The sequence below is a fragment of the Vigna radiata genome, chromosome 8, assembly GCF_000741045.1.
Source record: "Vigna radiata var. radiata cultivar VC1973A chromosome 8, Vradiata_ver6, whole genome shotgun sequence".
NCBI classification, from domain to species: domain Eukaryota; kingdom Viridiplantae; phylum Streptophyta; class Magnoliopsida; order Fabales; family Fabaceae; genus Vigna; species Vigna radiata.
In genome coordinates this window covers 36,767,381-36,783,314 of record NC_028358.1, presented here as the reverse complement: position 1 = coordinate 36,783,314, position 15,934 = coordinate 36,767,381, and the positions used below count along the sequence as shown (strand labels likewise).

The 15,934-nt window shown below is 27.9% G+C and overlaps 2 protein-coding genes across 2 annotated transcripts; both read left to right on the top strand.

The window, feature by feature from the left end:
- The first annotated feature begins 7,445 nt into the window (after window positions 1-7,445).
- On the top strand, window positions 7,446-10,120 carry LOC106770991 (GABA transporter 1). The gene is made up of 7 exons (XM_014656858.2): window positions 7,446-7,907; window positions 8,039-8,269; window positions 8,603-8,700; window positions 8,795-8,981; window positions 9,067-9,197; window positions 9,358-9,591; window positions 9,680-10,120. The coding sequence occupies exons 1-7, from the start codon at window positions 7,784-7,786 to the stop codon at window positions 10,058-10,060; spliced, it is 1,386 nt and encodes a 461-aa protein (XP_014512344.1). The 5' UTR covers window positions 7,446-7,783; the 3' UTR covers window positions 10,061-10,120.
- Window positions 10,121-12,179: 2,059 nt separating this feature from the next.
- Window positions 12,180-14,192, top strand: LOC106770944. The gene is made up of 2 exons (XM_014656802.2): window positions 12,180-12,550; window positions 13,871-14,192. The coding sequence occupies exons 1-2, from the start codon at window positions 12,260-12,262 to the stop codon at window positions 13,988-13,990; spliced, it is 411 nt and encodes a 136-aa protein (XP_014512288.1). The 5' UTR covers window positions 12,180-12,259; the 3' UTR covers window positions 13,991-14,192.
- Window positions 14,193-15,934: the final 1,742 nt, after the last annotated feature.

The following is a 15,934-nucleotide window of genomic DNA, read 5'->3' as shown; positions in this document are numbered from 1 at the left end:
TACTTTTTAAAAATTGTGATCAGTGTGTCTACAGTTTGGTTTCTGAAACAGGAAGCAACACTTCAACCATAGATTTTCCTTTCTCAACAATACATCACTCATTAGGGTTAAACCAACATCAAATTATAATTAACAAATTTATTTACAAGTATATGGCATTATTTTTGAAGAAAATTAATGATGTCCTGCTCAAAAATAAAAGAAAAAATTCTTACAAAATATTTATAATCAAACCACACTTTTTCAACAGTAAAATAATATAGAGGTAACATACACAATCTGAAAATACATTTCAAATTACATAACTTAAAATAAGGTAAAAAGTTTAAAATCATACAAATTAAAATATATTACTTAATATTTTAATTTTTTGGAATTTACAATTTGAAACCTTTTTAATCATTCAATTTAAAATCTTTCCAACGAAATTGTATTTTAACATCTGCATACCCACCCAGTGAAAGTTTAGGGAAAAAAAAAATGAAAAGGATGGTAGTTTCCTGTAACATGGGCTTGCATCATAAATGAAAGGTGTAGTTTCTTCTTGCACCTCCATAAGTTTTTTCCTTCATCTTTATATACTGAAATTTAAAAGTTATTTTTGACTTTCAAATTACGTAATTCAATTCTTTTAAAAAAATATATATTATTTTTAGATTACATAATTCATTTTTTTTATTTTAAAATTATGAAATTTTGGAATTTGAGATTATTTAATTTAAAAATATTTTTTTAGTTTTGAATTGCACAATACAAAAAAGAAAAATAGGAATTTTCTTTTATAGGAATTGCACCCCTATAATTTCTAATTGCATCCCATAATTTTAAAATGAGTATTTTATCTTTTATAAAAGTGACTTCCAACTAATTTATTGTAAAAGTCTTTCCGAAAAAGTTTTTCAAAATATTTTTTATCATAATTCATATGAAAAAAAATTCAAAACACGGTTTTGGGAACAAGGTTTTAATAACACATGAAACACATTTCAGAACGAGAATAGGAATTTTGAACCAAACTTTCCAAAATAAAGTTTTGGAAACATACAAGATGCTTTCCACAGCAGTATTTTTTGAAACATATATAGTTTACTCTCTTTTCTTCTTTCTCTCAGAGAGTGCAAGCACGATGGTAGCAATAGTGTTATAGTAGTGCAGTGATGAAGAATATTTTAGTCTTTTTCCTTTTCGATAGAGGTGAAGGTAGTAATCATGGGGTGAAGAAGGAAAACACTCACAACAAATGGGTTCAGATGTTCTAAATTTCGCCCATTGTCAAAGTCAATTTTTACAACAATGTTTAAACTATGAAAAGAAAGAAGGAACATATTGGATCTAACTATTTATTTAATTTTACAATAGTATACAATGTTTTGTATGAAAACAAACGTTGTGTTATTGCACTATTATACTAATAACAATAATAAACATTCGTATTTTGGTTTATATAGAGAGTTAAAAGTGTAATGAAAATGTGAAAGCATAGAAAATTGTTTAGGAAGTTTTTGTACATGTTATCTAAATTTATTCTGATTTAATAAAGAATTTTCGTATTGTCTGAAATAAGTATGAGTATGAACAATACCGATGTTCTCATTATGGAGAGGGAGATAAATATCTACATATTCATTTTATCCTAGTCTTCATACATGTTCTATTATCTATCTTCACCTCAATCTCTATTTTCATTCCCGTTTTCATTTAAATTTTTAAAATTTTAGTAGTTTATTAACGCGCGTAAGCCTGTTTTTTAGTTAGTACATTTTAGCAATATGTATCGGGTTATAGTAGCCAAATATATCCTCATATATTATGGATTCTAAGTTTAAGTCAAAGGTATTTGAATAATTTTCATTCTCAAAACTTAAAAAAAAAAACAAGAAGCCCCAAAACCCTTACTCACCTTCCTCATTCCTCTCAACTTTTTCCTCTTTCATTTCTCTCACTTCTGTCAATATTTACTGTAGCCCCAATTGAAAAAATCAGAAATAATGGCAGTTAAACAATTTCTTACAAAAAAAAAATGATTTTATAATGAATTTTCATTTTATAATTTTTGTCTTATCTAATTTTATCTAATTTTTACAAGCATAATGACATATGAAAGAATTGGTAATTCTCTTGGAAAAAAAAGTCAGAAACACTCACTATTAAACAATTTTCCTTTTATATTTTTTGTCTTATCTAATTTTCACACGCATAATGACATCAAAGCAGTTGGTAATTGGCCTGGAAAAAATCAAAATCACTCTTGGTTAAACAATTTACAAAAAATGATTTTATAATGAATTTTTATTTTATAATTTTTATCTTATCTAATTTTCATAAGCACAATGGCATAAGAATGAATTGGTAATTGGCCTGAAGGTTTTTTTAAGAGATGATGATTTAAAATCTACAAATGATAAAATTAGAGAGGTTAGTGAATCTCCCATAGAATGATGGAGAGATGATAGAGAAAATGTTTTTTAGTTTTGAGAATGAAAATTATTCAAATACCTTTGATTTTAATATAATCCATAATATACGAGGATATATTTATTTACTATAATCCCATATATATATATATATAAAAGATTTTATTAAAATTTAAATAACGATAAAATATTTAAAATATTTTTAAATTTGATTATCCATTTTAAAATATTTTTAAACTTTTTCAACTTTATTTCATTAACTTTACAGATTAATTAAATATTTTAGTTTCACAAATTTTTATTTTAAACTATAATTTAAAATATATACAATTATAATTTTGTCTAAATATTTAATATTAAAAACTTATAATACATTTTTTATATTAAATATTTAATACTATTATATTCTTTTTATAATTTATTATTATTATTTTGTAAAAATAATTAATTGATATTAAAATACAGATAAAAAAAATAAGAATTAAACAAAATTTTCATACTCATTTAAATTTAAATCACAAAAATAAGAAAAAATTTAATTTTAGAAATGAATATGAAATAAGAAAATCCTTCGCGCTCCGTGCCCCCGTCTGGTTTGCGGGTTTGCGATTCTGAATCTACCTATGATTTGGTATATTCTCACTTTAACCCTTTTTGTCAACTTGAATAACACGTATTTTGCTCTTTTCTTTTATATCTTTTGCGTAAGAATTAAGCAATTAATAAATTTTGTTGAGTTGGAATGTCTTTAATGTATTCTATAATTCCTGCAACCTTCTTCTTTTCCTTTTCCTTCTCATGGAACTTACATATAAATTTTTTTAACGATTATAATAATGCTTTGATAATATTTTTTTTTTAAAACATCTTAATATTATTTATGTGTAATTCTGATCTCTAATTATTTTATAATTAATAATAATAATTATAAACACTAACATCGATTAATATATCGTTATCAATTCTCAATCCAATAAATTTCGTGTTTTCGAAACCCAATGGTCAACAGTTTCCAATTCCCATATAAGCACTTTTTTGGTTTGTTCATCCACAACAAAATCCACTTTATCACACATTTCCAGAGAAGCTTCCAATAAACCCCAATTCCTAGCAAGAGAAAGACAGCATAAGAATGTTGCTTTTGCCGCATTATGTCGCATATATAGCAGTGGTCGTTAAGGAGAAGCTTCTTGCAAGTGAACACAGTTTCTTCCATTTTCTACCAAAATGTGTTGTTGCCGTTTCACTTTCAATGAAAAAGGGCATAGGCGGAAATATTTGATAAGTAAAAAGAAAAAGGAGATATTATAAAGAAAGTATAAAAAAATCCTAAAGAAGGGAGAAACCAAATAAAGTTAGGTAGGTTAAGGAAAAATAAAAAATTGAAATTCTTGACGAATTGATGATTTACTTTGTTTGTAGGTTTTGGATCCGTTAGGAAACCGAATAAAATGGATATTGTTTTAAAATGTTACGGAAAAAGTGTAAAATTAGTTGTATTTTTGGTCTAAGTTTGAGACATTGAAGATATTTCTTGGTGTTGAGGAAGTCAAAGAAGAGTGTCGAATAAGCAGAGCTGAGACTTTTCAATAAGACAGTGTTGATGGGATAAAGTAAGGAAAGGAAAATAATATTTTAACACTAATTTTTTGACACCATTCTAACACTGGTTTGACGATTTCAAATTAAAAAAAAAAAAAACTTTGGTTTTTTTCTTCTAAATATGTCTTTGTCTTAGTTTTTTTAATTTGAAATCGTCCAATCATATTTTGACACGTGTACAATGTTAAAATAGATCAAAAATTTGTATTAAAATATCATTTTCCATAAAGTAAACGTGCATGCATGAATAGGAGATAGTGGATTATTATTAGTATTAGCGTCATTTTCAAAGGTTTAATTGGAAAACGATGTGGTTATGAGTAGCCGACGGAGAAGGAAAATTCAAACTTCAATCCATCCTTGCTTTGGACGGTGGCTAACTTCTTTGCATTCAAGCTTCTGGGACAAAATATTACTCAAATTTCTTTTATCCTTTTAACTTTAAACTAGATAGGAAAATATCATTTAGAATATAAGATAAATTTAATTGTTTTTTTTTTTAAAGAAAGAGTCAACTTTCTTATCACTTTTTATTTGAAGACAAATGATACGAGTGTAAATAGATTTAAATTAAAATATATCTTATATGCAGTATTTATTATAATGATATTATTTTAATTAATTATGAAAAATTAAGATAGAATTAAAAAGTGATACAAATTTAAATATAATTTTTTTCTTGATTCTCTAATGCGCCTACTTAAGATCCATATAATAATAATAAGAATAATGTATGTGTATGGTTTGTCTAATTAAGTTATTTTTATTTTTGATTTGTGACATTTATATTTTTTTATTTGAGTTTTAGATATTTGTATAAAGAATAGGGCACGAATTTCACATATATTGTTCCCCGTACGTAATTGACCTTCTAAACGTTGATATGTTGTAACACACGAAAAATGAGATTGTTACACTTTTAACTGTTTTCCGTGTGTGATGTTATTTTTTAAACATTAAATATTTAAAATTTAAACTGTCTCAATAAAATTTCGTTGTAAAGTGTTGGATAAATTTTTCAGATGCATGTTCAATTTGGGTTGTAGTGTTTGATGCTGCTCATATATATAAATTGCTCATGTTTTCGAAAACAATCATGTAATCAAATGTTTATTATAGACATATATTTAAACCTTAATTCATTGAGTGGTAATAAATTAGTGTATCTGTTTTTCTAAGCTTCAACTCTGAATGATTAATTTTCTAAAAAAAAAATTAAAAAACCTAAAGAAAAGATAGAAAACTCTAAAAGAAAAAAAAATCTAGAGAGATAATACAATAAAAATCGTTTATAAAAACTTTATTTATATTTTAAACTTTTATTAATAAAATAATCAAATTTCTCCATTTTATTCATATTATCAATTCTAAAATATATATTTTTTTAGTTCTTACATGGTCTATATATATAGTATCTATATCATCGTTATATCTTTCTGAATATGAGTAAAATTTATTTATTTATATTTTTTAGTGATACTCTTCTTAAAATATTAAAACTTTAGTTAATGTATGACATATAATTACATGATTGTCACATGCACCTTTTTCTTTGATGAAAAAGACATTTTAGAAAAAAAATAATTAAAAGGTTCAATGCAATTAACTAATTTCTTTAATATACGTGGAATTTTTTTTGTATATATAGATGTAAATATAAAAATATAGTAATTATTAGTATTATTACTATATTGTTATTATTGTTAGTATTAGTATTATAGTTAGATCAGCATTTAGGGTAGGAAGAAAATAAATAGTAAAAAACACATTAATATATTAAATAGAAAAATAATTTTGTAGCTTGCATAATATAAAATAACTAAAATAAAACTAAGACTGAAGAAAATATATTTATTATTTATTACAAAATCGTAAAAGCACCAAATTAAAATTTTAAATCTTTGTCGAATTCTGAAATATAAAATTATACATTTTTCTAATTTTTAACATTTTTATCCACTCCTAGAAACCGAAATCTTATATTTGTTATTTAAAACTTTCTCAAAATCTAAAAAGGATAAACATAAGTAGGCAATTTTTATCACCTAATCTTAGTTACCAAAATCAAGTCTCCGTTTAATTTTAAAGTTTATCCCATTTCTAGAAAGACAAAGTTTGAATAAAGATCAACAGGGACCTTTTTATTTATTTATTACCAAATTCAAGTCAAATTAAAATAACGCTATAAACTATTTCTTAACAGTCAAATTTAAATAAATAAAATATTTCAATTTATTAATTTACTTATTAAATAATCATAAACTATCAACTAATAGCAATTTTTTTTAATCATTATACATAGAATATTTTTTCAAACTAGAAGATTATTCTTCTCTCTAAACTCGTACCCATACAATGTAACGCATGCGAAAATAAATTTACAAATACACATAAGAATCTAACGAGGTAAAATTGTCTGTTATATTAGTGTCATTATAATGAATAAGAATCTAACAACGACCTAAGAAAATATTATTCTATCCACTCATTTATGTCTTGAATTCCACGTAATATATATTTTTTTTTTTTAAATTCTACTTAAACATCAAGGTACTTGAAAACATGTACAAACTATTATTAGTTAAACATGTTGAAACCCAAATAACTCTCGAAACACTTAATTGACATGGTCTTAAAATATCATTGCATGGTTATACAATTATTATGTAAAGGTTAAAATGATCATAGATATAGATAGTACATTAGTTCTACAAATTCGATATGATATGAAAGAGAACCTCGAAGAAATACTTAAAAAAAAAATCATATTTTTTAATTACTTAAAGTATAAAAGTATTCATCATTTTCCAAAAATATAATTAATCAAAAATATAACCTTTAGATACTATTTGATTACCATTCATAATTTTTACAAAAAGTAAAATGATTTTAATAAAGGTTAATTTTGTATTTCAAAATAAATAAAAAAAGATAATAAAAGTCATACGAATGTAAAATGAAATTTTGATGTGAAACTACTATTGTCTTTATCTGATACTATAGAAAAATGATATTTTTTCACCAATTTTTTGATACTGCACACGTGTCAAAATGTGATTGGACGATTTCAAAATGATATTCTTATCTCATTTTTTTTAATTTAAAAATGTCCAACCACATTTTGACACGTGTATAGTGTCAAAAATTAGTGTGAAAATATCATTTTTCGATGTTATACTGGAAGCATGAAAGCAATGAGAGAATTGAGGTGTGGCAGGTTCCTGCATGTGTGAAAGGTGCCAGGCTGGATCTGGTCAACCATTGTTGCAAAAATACAGAATATATATAAATATAATAATATAATTCAGTACAGCTGATTAAATTGACTTGAATATTGATGTTGGATGAGCCACCTTACTGCTTTATTGGCAACCTAGCACACCTCACAAACATGCGACAAAACTCAAAGCATTCTTAATAAACTAATCATCGACCAAGCTGTTAACTGTGTGTGTCAATGTCCGATAAACCATTCAAAATTATCATTTTCCAACTCACTGAAGTTATGCTTCTTTGACCACCCTGACTCAATCATGTTTCTTCACCTAAACTGTTTTTGGTCTTTTTCAACATTCATGTCAACTTGCATCTCTTCTTATTTATCTCTCTCTCTGTCAGATCATATACTGTGATTCTTATCATTATTATTTGCTCAAGGTACATACATACATACAAATTATAATATTAGCTGCAGCGGAAAAACCAAACAAAACAAAAAAGCACTCAAGAACTGATTCATACAACAGAGAGAGAAACTGGGGACAAAGATGGGAAATGTTACTCGCAGCTCCTCTGAAGTTTATACAAGTGACAGTGAAAAGGGGTTTGCGATCAACCACTCTACTCCAGCAGAGCTAGATGCAGGGGCAAAGTTTGTTCTTGTATCTCGAGGTGAGCCTGCTTTTCTTTGTTCTTGCTATAAAACAAAAAAAAAAAAAAACAGATTTTGATTTTGACTTTTCGATGAAGATGAGAAAAGAGTGTTCGTTGATGAATTGTCCACCTTACTGTGATGTGTGCAGGATCATGGCTGCACTGTGGGTATCATTTGACTACATCTATTGTGGCTCCGGTGCTTCTTACTCTTCCTTTCTCCTTCACTCTGTTGGGTTGGGTCGGAGGAGTGCTTTGGTTGACCCTTGCTGCCGTCATCACATTCTACTCCTACAACCTTTTATCTGTTGTCTTAGAATATCATGCACAACTCGGGCGTCGCCAGTTTCGCTTCAGGGACATGGCTAGAGATATTTTAGGTCATTCTTCACCCTCTTTTGCTTCATTTCATGAATCAAAGCCTCCCATTTTTCACTCAACTATCTTCTTCTTTCATGCTGCATAAGATCAGCATGCTTTATACTTCTAATTTTGAGTAGTTACTTCAGCCTCTTGATTATATAACAGAAATATTGGAGAGAAAATATGTTGAGAGTATAGGCAATAGCAACCAGTTATCTGCAGAAACTTTCTACTAATTTAGTTTGATTTTTCTTTCCCCCTTTATAGAGACTAGTTGGTAGTTACCATTTTCCCCTTTAAATATGTTTGTGGCATTAAAAGCTAATGGTATAATTTGAATGTTGTGGCAGGACCTGGATGGGCAAAATACTATGTTGGCCCGCTTCAATTTGCCATATGCTTTGGCACAGTGATTGGTGGTCCTCTAGTGGGAGGAAAGAGCCTCAAAGTAATTAATCACTGTTGTCATTTTACAGTATCTTAATTTCCCATTCTCATGTTACTTTGTTTGTTGAGAAGCTACATTTTCTTCCTTTTTGCAGCTAATTTACCATCTGTACAACCCAGAGGGATCAATGAAGCTGTATCATTTTATTATTATATGTGGAGTCATAACACTGATTTTGGCTCAACTTCCATCTTTTCACTCCCTGAGGCACGTCAATATGATTTCTCTGATTCTTAGTTTTTTGTATGCCACATGTGTCACGATCGGTTCTATATACATAGGTAAGGAAAATTAAGGAAAACACAATGGCTTTGGCTGGCAAATTTGTAATCAACTTGATGTCTTTCTTTCTTGTATCCATCACAGGTCACTCAAAAGACGCGCCACCCAGGCATTATTCTGTCAGAGGATCTGATGCCGATCAACTCTTTGGTGTCTTTAATGGTATCTCTATCATTGCAACCACATATGCTAGTGGAATCATTCCTGAAATACAGGTTTGTGTAGCATATTGGCATTCATTTTTCAGAGAAACAAAAGCAAATTTAGTACGGAAACTTCAGTTAAAAATTGTGTTCAGTTCGAACAGAATAAGCACCAATTAGACACCAATGCATTGTATGAAGTCACTAAGTAGAATTTTTTTGGCATTTGCAGGCAACTTTAGCGGCTCCTGTGAAGGGAAAAATGTTGAAGGGACTGTGTGTATGTTATTCTGTTATAGCCACCACCTATTTTAGTGTGGCCATATCAGGTTATTGGGCATTTGGTAATGACTCTGGTGCTTCAGTTCTTTCTAATTTCTTTCATGAGACAAAGCCTTTGCTTCCCAGATGGTTTTTCTTGATGACTAATATTTTCATTCTTCTACAAGTGATGGCACTGACTGCGGTAAGGAAAGCCTCTTGTTTACTACATTTGTTAATTTTGCAATTGGCATGATGAATAATAAGCATAGATTGGTTATGTTATATTACAGGTTTATCTGCAACCAACTAATGAAATATTTGAAGCAACTTTTGGAGACCCTAAAATGGGACAATTCTCGATGCGCAATGTTGTGCCAAGGGTGGTACTTCGGTCAGTGTCAGTGGCAGCAGCGACAGTTTTAGCAGCAATGTTGCCATTCTTTCCAGATATAATGGCATTGTTTGGGGCATTTGGATGCATTCCTCTTGATTTCATTTTGCCTATGGTTTTTTATAATATGACTTTCAAGCCCTCAAAATACACCATTATCTTTTGGGTGAACACATTGATTGCAGGAGCATCATCAATTTTAGTTGTAATTGGAGGAATAGCATCTATTAGACAAATTGTTCTTGATGCCAAAACATATGATTTGTTTGCAGATGTGTAAAGAGTTTATACCAATATACATACAAACACCAGTACTTAGTTTCATTGCAAGTCTTTCATTTATCGATTTTGTTAGCAATATACCAGTACAGACACTGAAACCCAAACATCAAAGAATATTCTACTACGATACAAATCTCAATACAAACTATATATAAGAAACAATCATGTGTCTAATCAATTGATAGAATGATGGATATCAAATGAATCAAACAAAGGACCAAAGAAAACCATTAAAATAAGGTTTTTAGTTTATCTAAACTAAATATGTCAATAGGAACCAATGGAGATAAATTGCTTTGTCCCTATACTCAATTTAAAAAATTAAATATTAGTCATATTCATATATACGTCAGATTCCTAATCAAAATAATGACAAATTAAGAAAATACTTTAGAGAACAAGTTTATTTATCATCCTTACTTTTTAATAAACTTTATATAGATAAGATGATATCTATATTGCTGCATATATTTGGTGTTTATCTGTATTTGTAAAGAGTATTTTTTTATCTCTGAACTTATTTTCAAATCTTTTCTTATTCAGGGTTAACATAGATTTTTTGTAGTTGTTTTTTTATCGACATTATTAGAGTTATTGATTGGTCCATATAGATTTCAACTATTTTTTCTAACATTTTTTAGATTTTTTGTGATAATGAAATTATTTTATGTAATAATTATTTTTCATCTATATCTACATAAATACTTTTACCAATGTTTTTTGTGGCAATTTTTGCACTTAATATTTCTATTTTTGATAATGATTGAAATATTATTTCAAAACAAAAAAAAAATAATAAATTTGAATTGTTTTCTTTAAATAAAATTTTTGGGTATTTGCAGTTGTGTTATTTATTTGTTATAATACACGTAAGAAATTAAGATATAATCAATCATAATTACTTATATCTTAATTATAATCAATTGTAATTAAAACTTCATAATCAATTATATTTTAATTAATTATAATCAGAAAAAATAGATAAATACGTTATAATCATAATTAATTATAATTTAATTATAATCAATGGTAATTAAAACTTTATATTTTAATTTATCCAATTTTTTTCTCGGGTAATAATTATAGACTTGTAATTCGAATTTCATTAGCTGATAATAAATTACGATCATGTTTTAATCCATTACCAATGATTTTAATATATATTTAAGCTTGTAATTGATTATCAGAGTTAAAAAAATGTAGAAATGCATGACTTATATGTAATTAAAAAAAAATTACCTAAATCAATAATATTCAAAGTATTTTTGTCCAAAAACGTAAAAAAAAAAAACTACGTTTTTTAATAGAATAAACTCGTGATTTACTAATAATCATACAAAACTTAATCAACACAATATTACTATAAAAAATAAACAAATTTTTATTTAATAGAATAAATTTAAACATATTTTTATCTTGAACAATGATATTTTAATACCATTTTTTGACACTATTTTGACACTGCACACGTGTCAAGATGNGATTGGACGATTTCAAATTAAAAAAGTTGAGGCAGGGGTATATTTGGAAGAGAAAAACCAAAGTTTGTTTTTTAATTTGAAATCGTCCAACCACATTTTGACACGTGTGCAATGTCAAAATAGTGTAAAAAAATGATGTTAAAATTTTATTTTCCTTTTATCTTTTCTAGAATGAGTAGGTTTTTTATTTTCATCTCATTAATTATCCTTTTATATTTGTTCTTCTAATACCGGAAATAAATACTTTTTATTCCTACTATTATGTGATATTAATTGTTATTGAGTTGAAATAAATATCGTTTATTTTTTAATTAGTTTTTTTAATTTTTTTCTTTTTGTAACTCTAACGAAATGTATTTTAATGGAAATGAAAACTGAAAACTAGTCGACATTTCAACTCATAATGATATTATGATATGATAAGAATGTCCAGATTTCATAAAAGTAAAAATTTATATATACTAAAAGGAAAATTCAGTAATTTTAAAAGAATTAAAAATAATAATGATTAATTAAAGTTAATTTAAATTAGTGAGAGAGATAAGAGGCGTAACAGTGGAGATGTGATGTTATATGGTTGTTGTAACAACCTAAATCCACAGTCTAATATTGAATTAGCTCCTACACTTTCTCAACGGTCCAAACCTGGTTTTCTCTCTATATAAACACGTCAGGGTTTTATTTTAATTCCCATTGATATCTCCGTACCTTCGACAATGAGCAGAGACACAGAGCAACAACCACCCAAACACTCTCTACCAAATTTCTTATCTTTGATCCCTAAAATCGATTTTCAGTTTCCTTTTCCCCCACACCTGTTGCAACCTCCACCTTCATCTCCACCTCCACAATCCAACTCTCAGGATGAAGCTCCCAAACACACGCGCAACGTTGTCACTTTTCCCAAAAACCAAGCTACGGTCGTTTCTACCACGCCTCTGCAGGCCGAAATTGACGCCGCCAACTCTCCCGCCGCCAGGACTACCAATCCTTTTTTACTCTGGCAGGTAAATTTCTGTTTCTCTTTCTAAGCCTGAAATTCCACTCACATCTGCCATATTAGGGTTTGAGGACAGTTAGTTTTTTAATTCTCGAATGTTATCTCTTTGTTTCTGAAATTTAGTTAATAGTCAGATTGATGGTGGAAATTTCTTCGGTGGTGGTCCCTCAGTTGTCGAATTGTACTTTACCTCTAGCTTTATTTACATCCGTGGAATTTGCATGATTTTATCCTTCCACGTGCTTAATTTGGATTTGGATGACTGAAATATTCTTCTGCCTTTGGATTTTATTTGTCTTTTATTTCTGCTCCTTAAGTGGCCACGAAGGATGGATATGTTCTTTAAAGGTCAGCAATCATAAGCGAAACCTTGGAATTAGGAAATTTCATGATTGTATATCCAAAATATGGTTCAGTGAATTTCTTACTAATGTGGCTTACTCTTTTTGGGCATGATAATTCTTGGCTAAATACTTCGTAGACACTCTTATAAAAAACATATTATAATTATTGCAAGGTTCATAGTTTTTTTTTTTAGGTTGTTTCTATAGGACTTAGCTAGTTATTTTAACTATTAAAGGATTTGTTTTGAGGGCTGTTATTAACTGAAAACAAAAAAACCTGGCAATATTAAGGTGGTTGTTTAGTTTTGTTCTGATGTCTAATCAAATAGTCCAGTTGTACTTGGTAGTATTGTAATACAACTGATCTATGTATTTTAAGTATCCTTTGATTTTAGGATCTTCACAGTTGTGGTCACTTGTGTGTATATCTAGTTGTTCCAGCTGAGACAAATTCACATAGATTTTTCCCTAAATTTCCTTATACACTGTTGAGAAGACTGTCATGCAGCCAAGTAGTGTTGGAATAAGAGACCATCGATTTCTAAGTCCAGAGAGATGTAGCATGTATCCCATGGGAAAGGGTAGTTAGACTTATCTATCAGATGGAGACCTTTAGTTTTGATTTTCAGTTTTATTTAGCTGACAGTGGTGGTGGTATGGTGATATTTAAAAGGAAGAAGCCCTGTAAATGGTTTTACGAAAGTTTTCCCTGCTCCCTCTACCAGTCTTGTCTGTTTTGTTAGCTCTTCCTTTTTCTCATTTTCATATATTATTCTTCTACTTCTCATTCCTGAGGTTTGTTTAATCTGAATATGACTTATGATGTGGGAGTAACGTATTTAATCCAGTGCTGTTTATGTAAATACCACATCAGCTTATTTTAATTAATTTTATTGAGAAGCTTCCAAAGGTGATTGATTTGATAAATTAGGATATTCCGTGAATTTGCATTTTCTGACAAGTTGAGTTGATTTGAGTGGTAGATTTACGCATTAGGAACGATCGCGATTTCAACATGGTTGTGGGCGAGGTGGAATGAGAGGAAGGGACGAGGAGGGTCTCCCAATGATGAGAATAGGCATTCTGATGATGGTAATCACTGAGCTTCAGGCTATCAACACAAATCCACATTTTTATATTACGTTTCTTTCTTTCATTACTTGCTGAAGTATATATTTTCTTTTATTTCAAATAATTGCATCGATTCTAGTTCTCAAAATGCCAATGCTTTCTGTATTTCACGTGCCTTTTTAAATTCCGATACGCATTATCCAGCCTACTTATAAAGGATAAAACTTATTAGTTCGTGTTTTGCGATCTCCTGCAAATATTTATCTTGGATTATTAAAATATAATGAAATAGAATTTAAATTGACTTTTAATATTTAAAATTTATCCAAAAAAGTTTACAACAAAATTTTATAAGAAACTTAACAACTAAGGTGTGTGTGTGTGTCTATATATATATAACATAGTTTTACTACTGAATATTTAAATTTGTCCAATCAGGCCTAATTTGGTTTTATAAAATTCCATTTCTGAAATTGACATGTGTTGTTAACCGTTGGTGTACAATAAGATTCTTTTATTCATACTCAAATAAAAATGAAACCAAACATATAATAACATACTTGAAATTGTAGTCAATCAATTTTATTTCGGATTTGTAACTAGAAAGCTTTTTAATTAATAATTATTAATGGGAACTAAAATTTCTATTGTCAAAATATAAATGTTAAGATAGGAAAACTTGATATTATTAGAAATATCTAAAAAATATCATATTAGCAAATGGAGAAACATAAAAGAACTCTTCTAAATGGAGAACCTAATTCATTTTCATTTGTCTATAGTCGTCATTTTTGAATTAAAATTTACACATTATATTTAATTTTAGTAATAGACTTAGTAATAATATCCATTTGATTCTAAATATTATTAATATTATTTGTATATGTTAGGACCATTCGGACTCGTATCATACATCTTTTCCGTAAAACAGATCAAACTTACCTTTTCCTTAATGTATAGGTCCTTCAGGATTTTATTACTATATCTCACTAAATATAAGTCCTTCTGACCTTATTATCTTATTTTGTTGAATTCAAATTTAATAGTTATATTAAATTCAAATTCAATACTTATATTATTAATTATAATGGATATATCTATAGATGGGTAATTTGTTTGCAGATATCAAATGAAATGAATATGGATAGTTGTTTGGAGGAGTGATTTGTTAGCACTAGAAATATTGAACTTTTGTTTTGAAAAAAAGTTTAACGAAAACACTTTTGTCTATGTATAATTTGATCGGAGACAAAATTTTGAAGGTAGTAGAACCTACACGAACATAGTAATTATATTATTATTAGAAAGTAAAGCTATTTTTATTTTTGTTAAAAAAAATAGTGTAACAATTTTAAAAAAGGTATATGATGGTATGAATAATAATAACTAGTGAAACTTTTATATATTGATAAATATGGATAATAATTGCTGAAAACTTAGACGTAATAACCCGTTTGTATATCCGCATCTACGTTATCAAAAAATGTTATCTCAACAAACTAACAATTAGCACGATAAAGAATAGTTTTCCATACTAACATCTAGCATGATAATAAATAGTTATTAAAACTATAAGAATACAATTACGAAAAAAAGTGTACATAAAAATTCATTATGAAAATTACCTACACTATTTCTTTTTAGTAAAATGAAACAAAAAGTATCAAAATAAAAAAAGTAACAATTTTTTCTTTAAAAAAAAAACTATATGGAAATAAATGGTGTGTATATACAAGGATAAATTACAAATAAAAACATAAATGATATATTAAAAATATAAACAAGCGTAATATAAACAATTTGGATTACCTTTTTCATTGCAACTTCATTCTGGTTTAAAAATATTGACAGCAAGGTGCCTATATTCATTGGATATTGGTCGATGAGGATATTTGAATGAATAGATTCTTGGATGCTTAACTGGAAACTGCGATTAAATTCAACTGCTTCCTTCTTCAGACACCACTAGCGTGAGT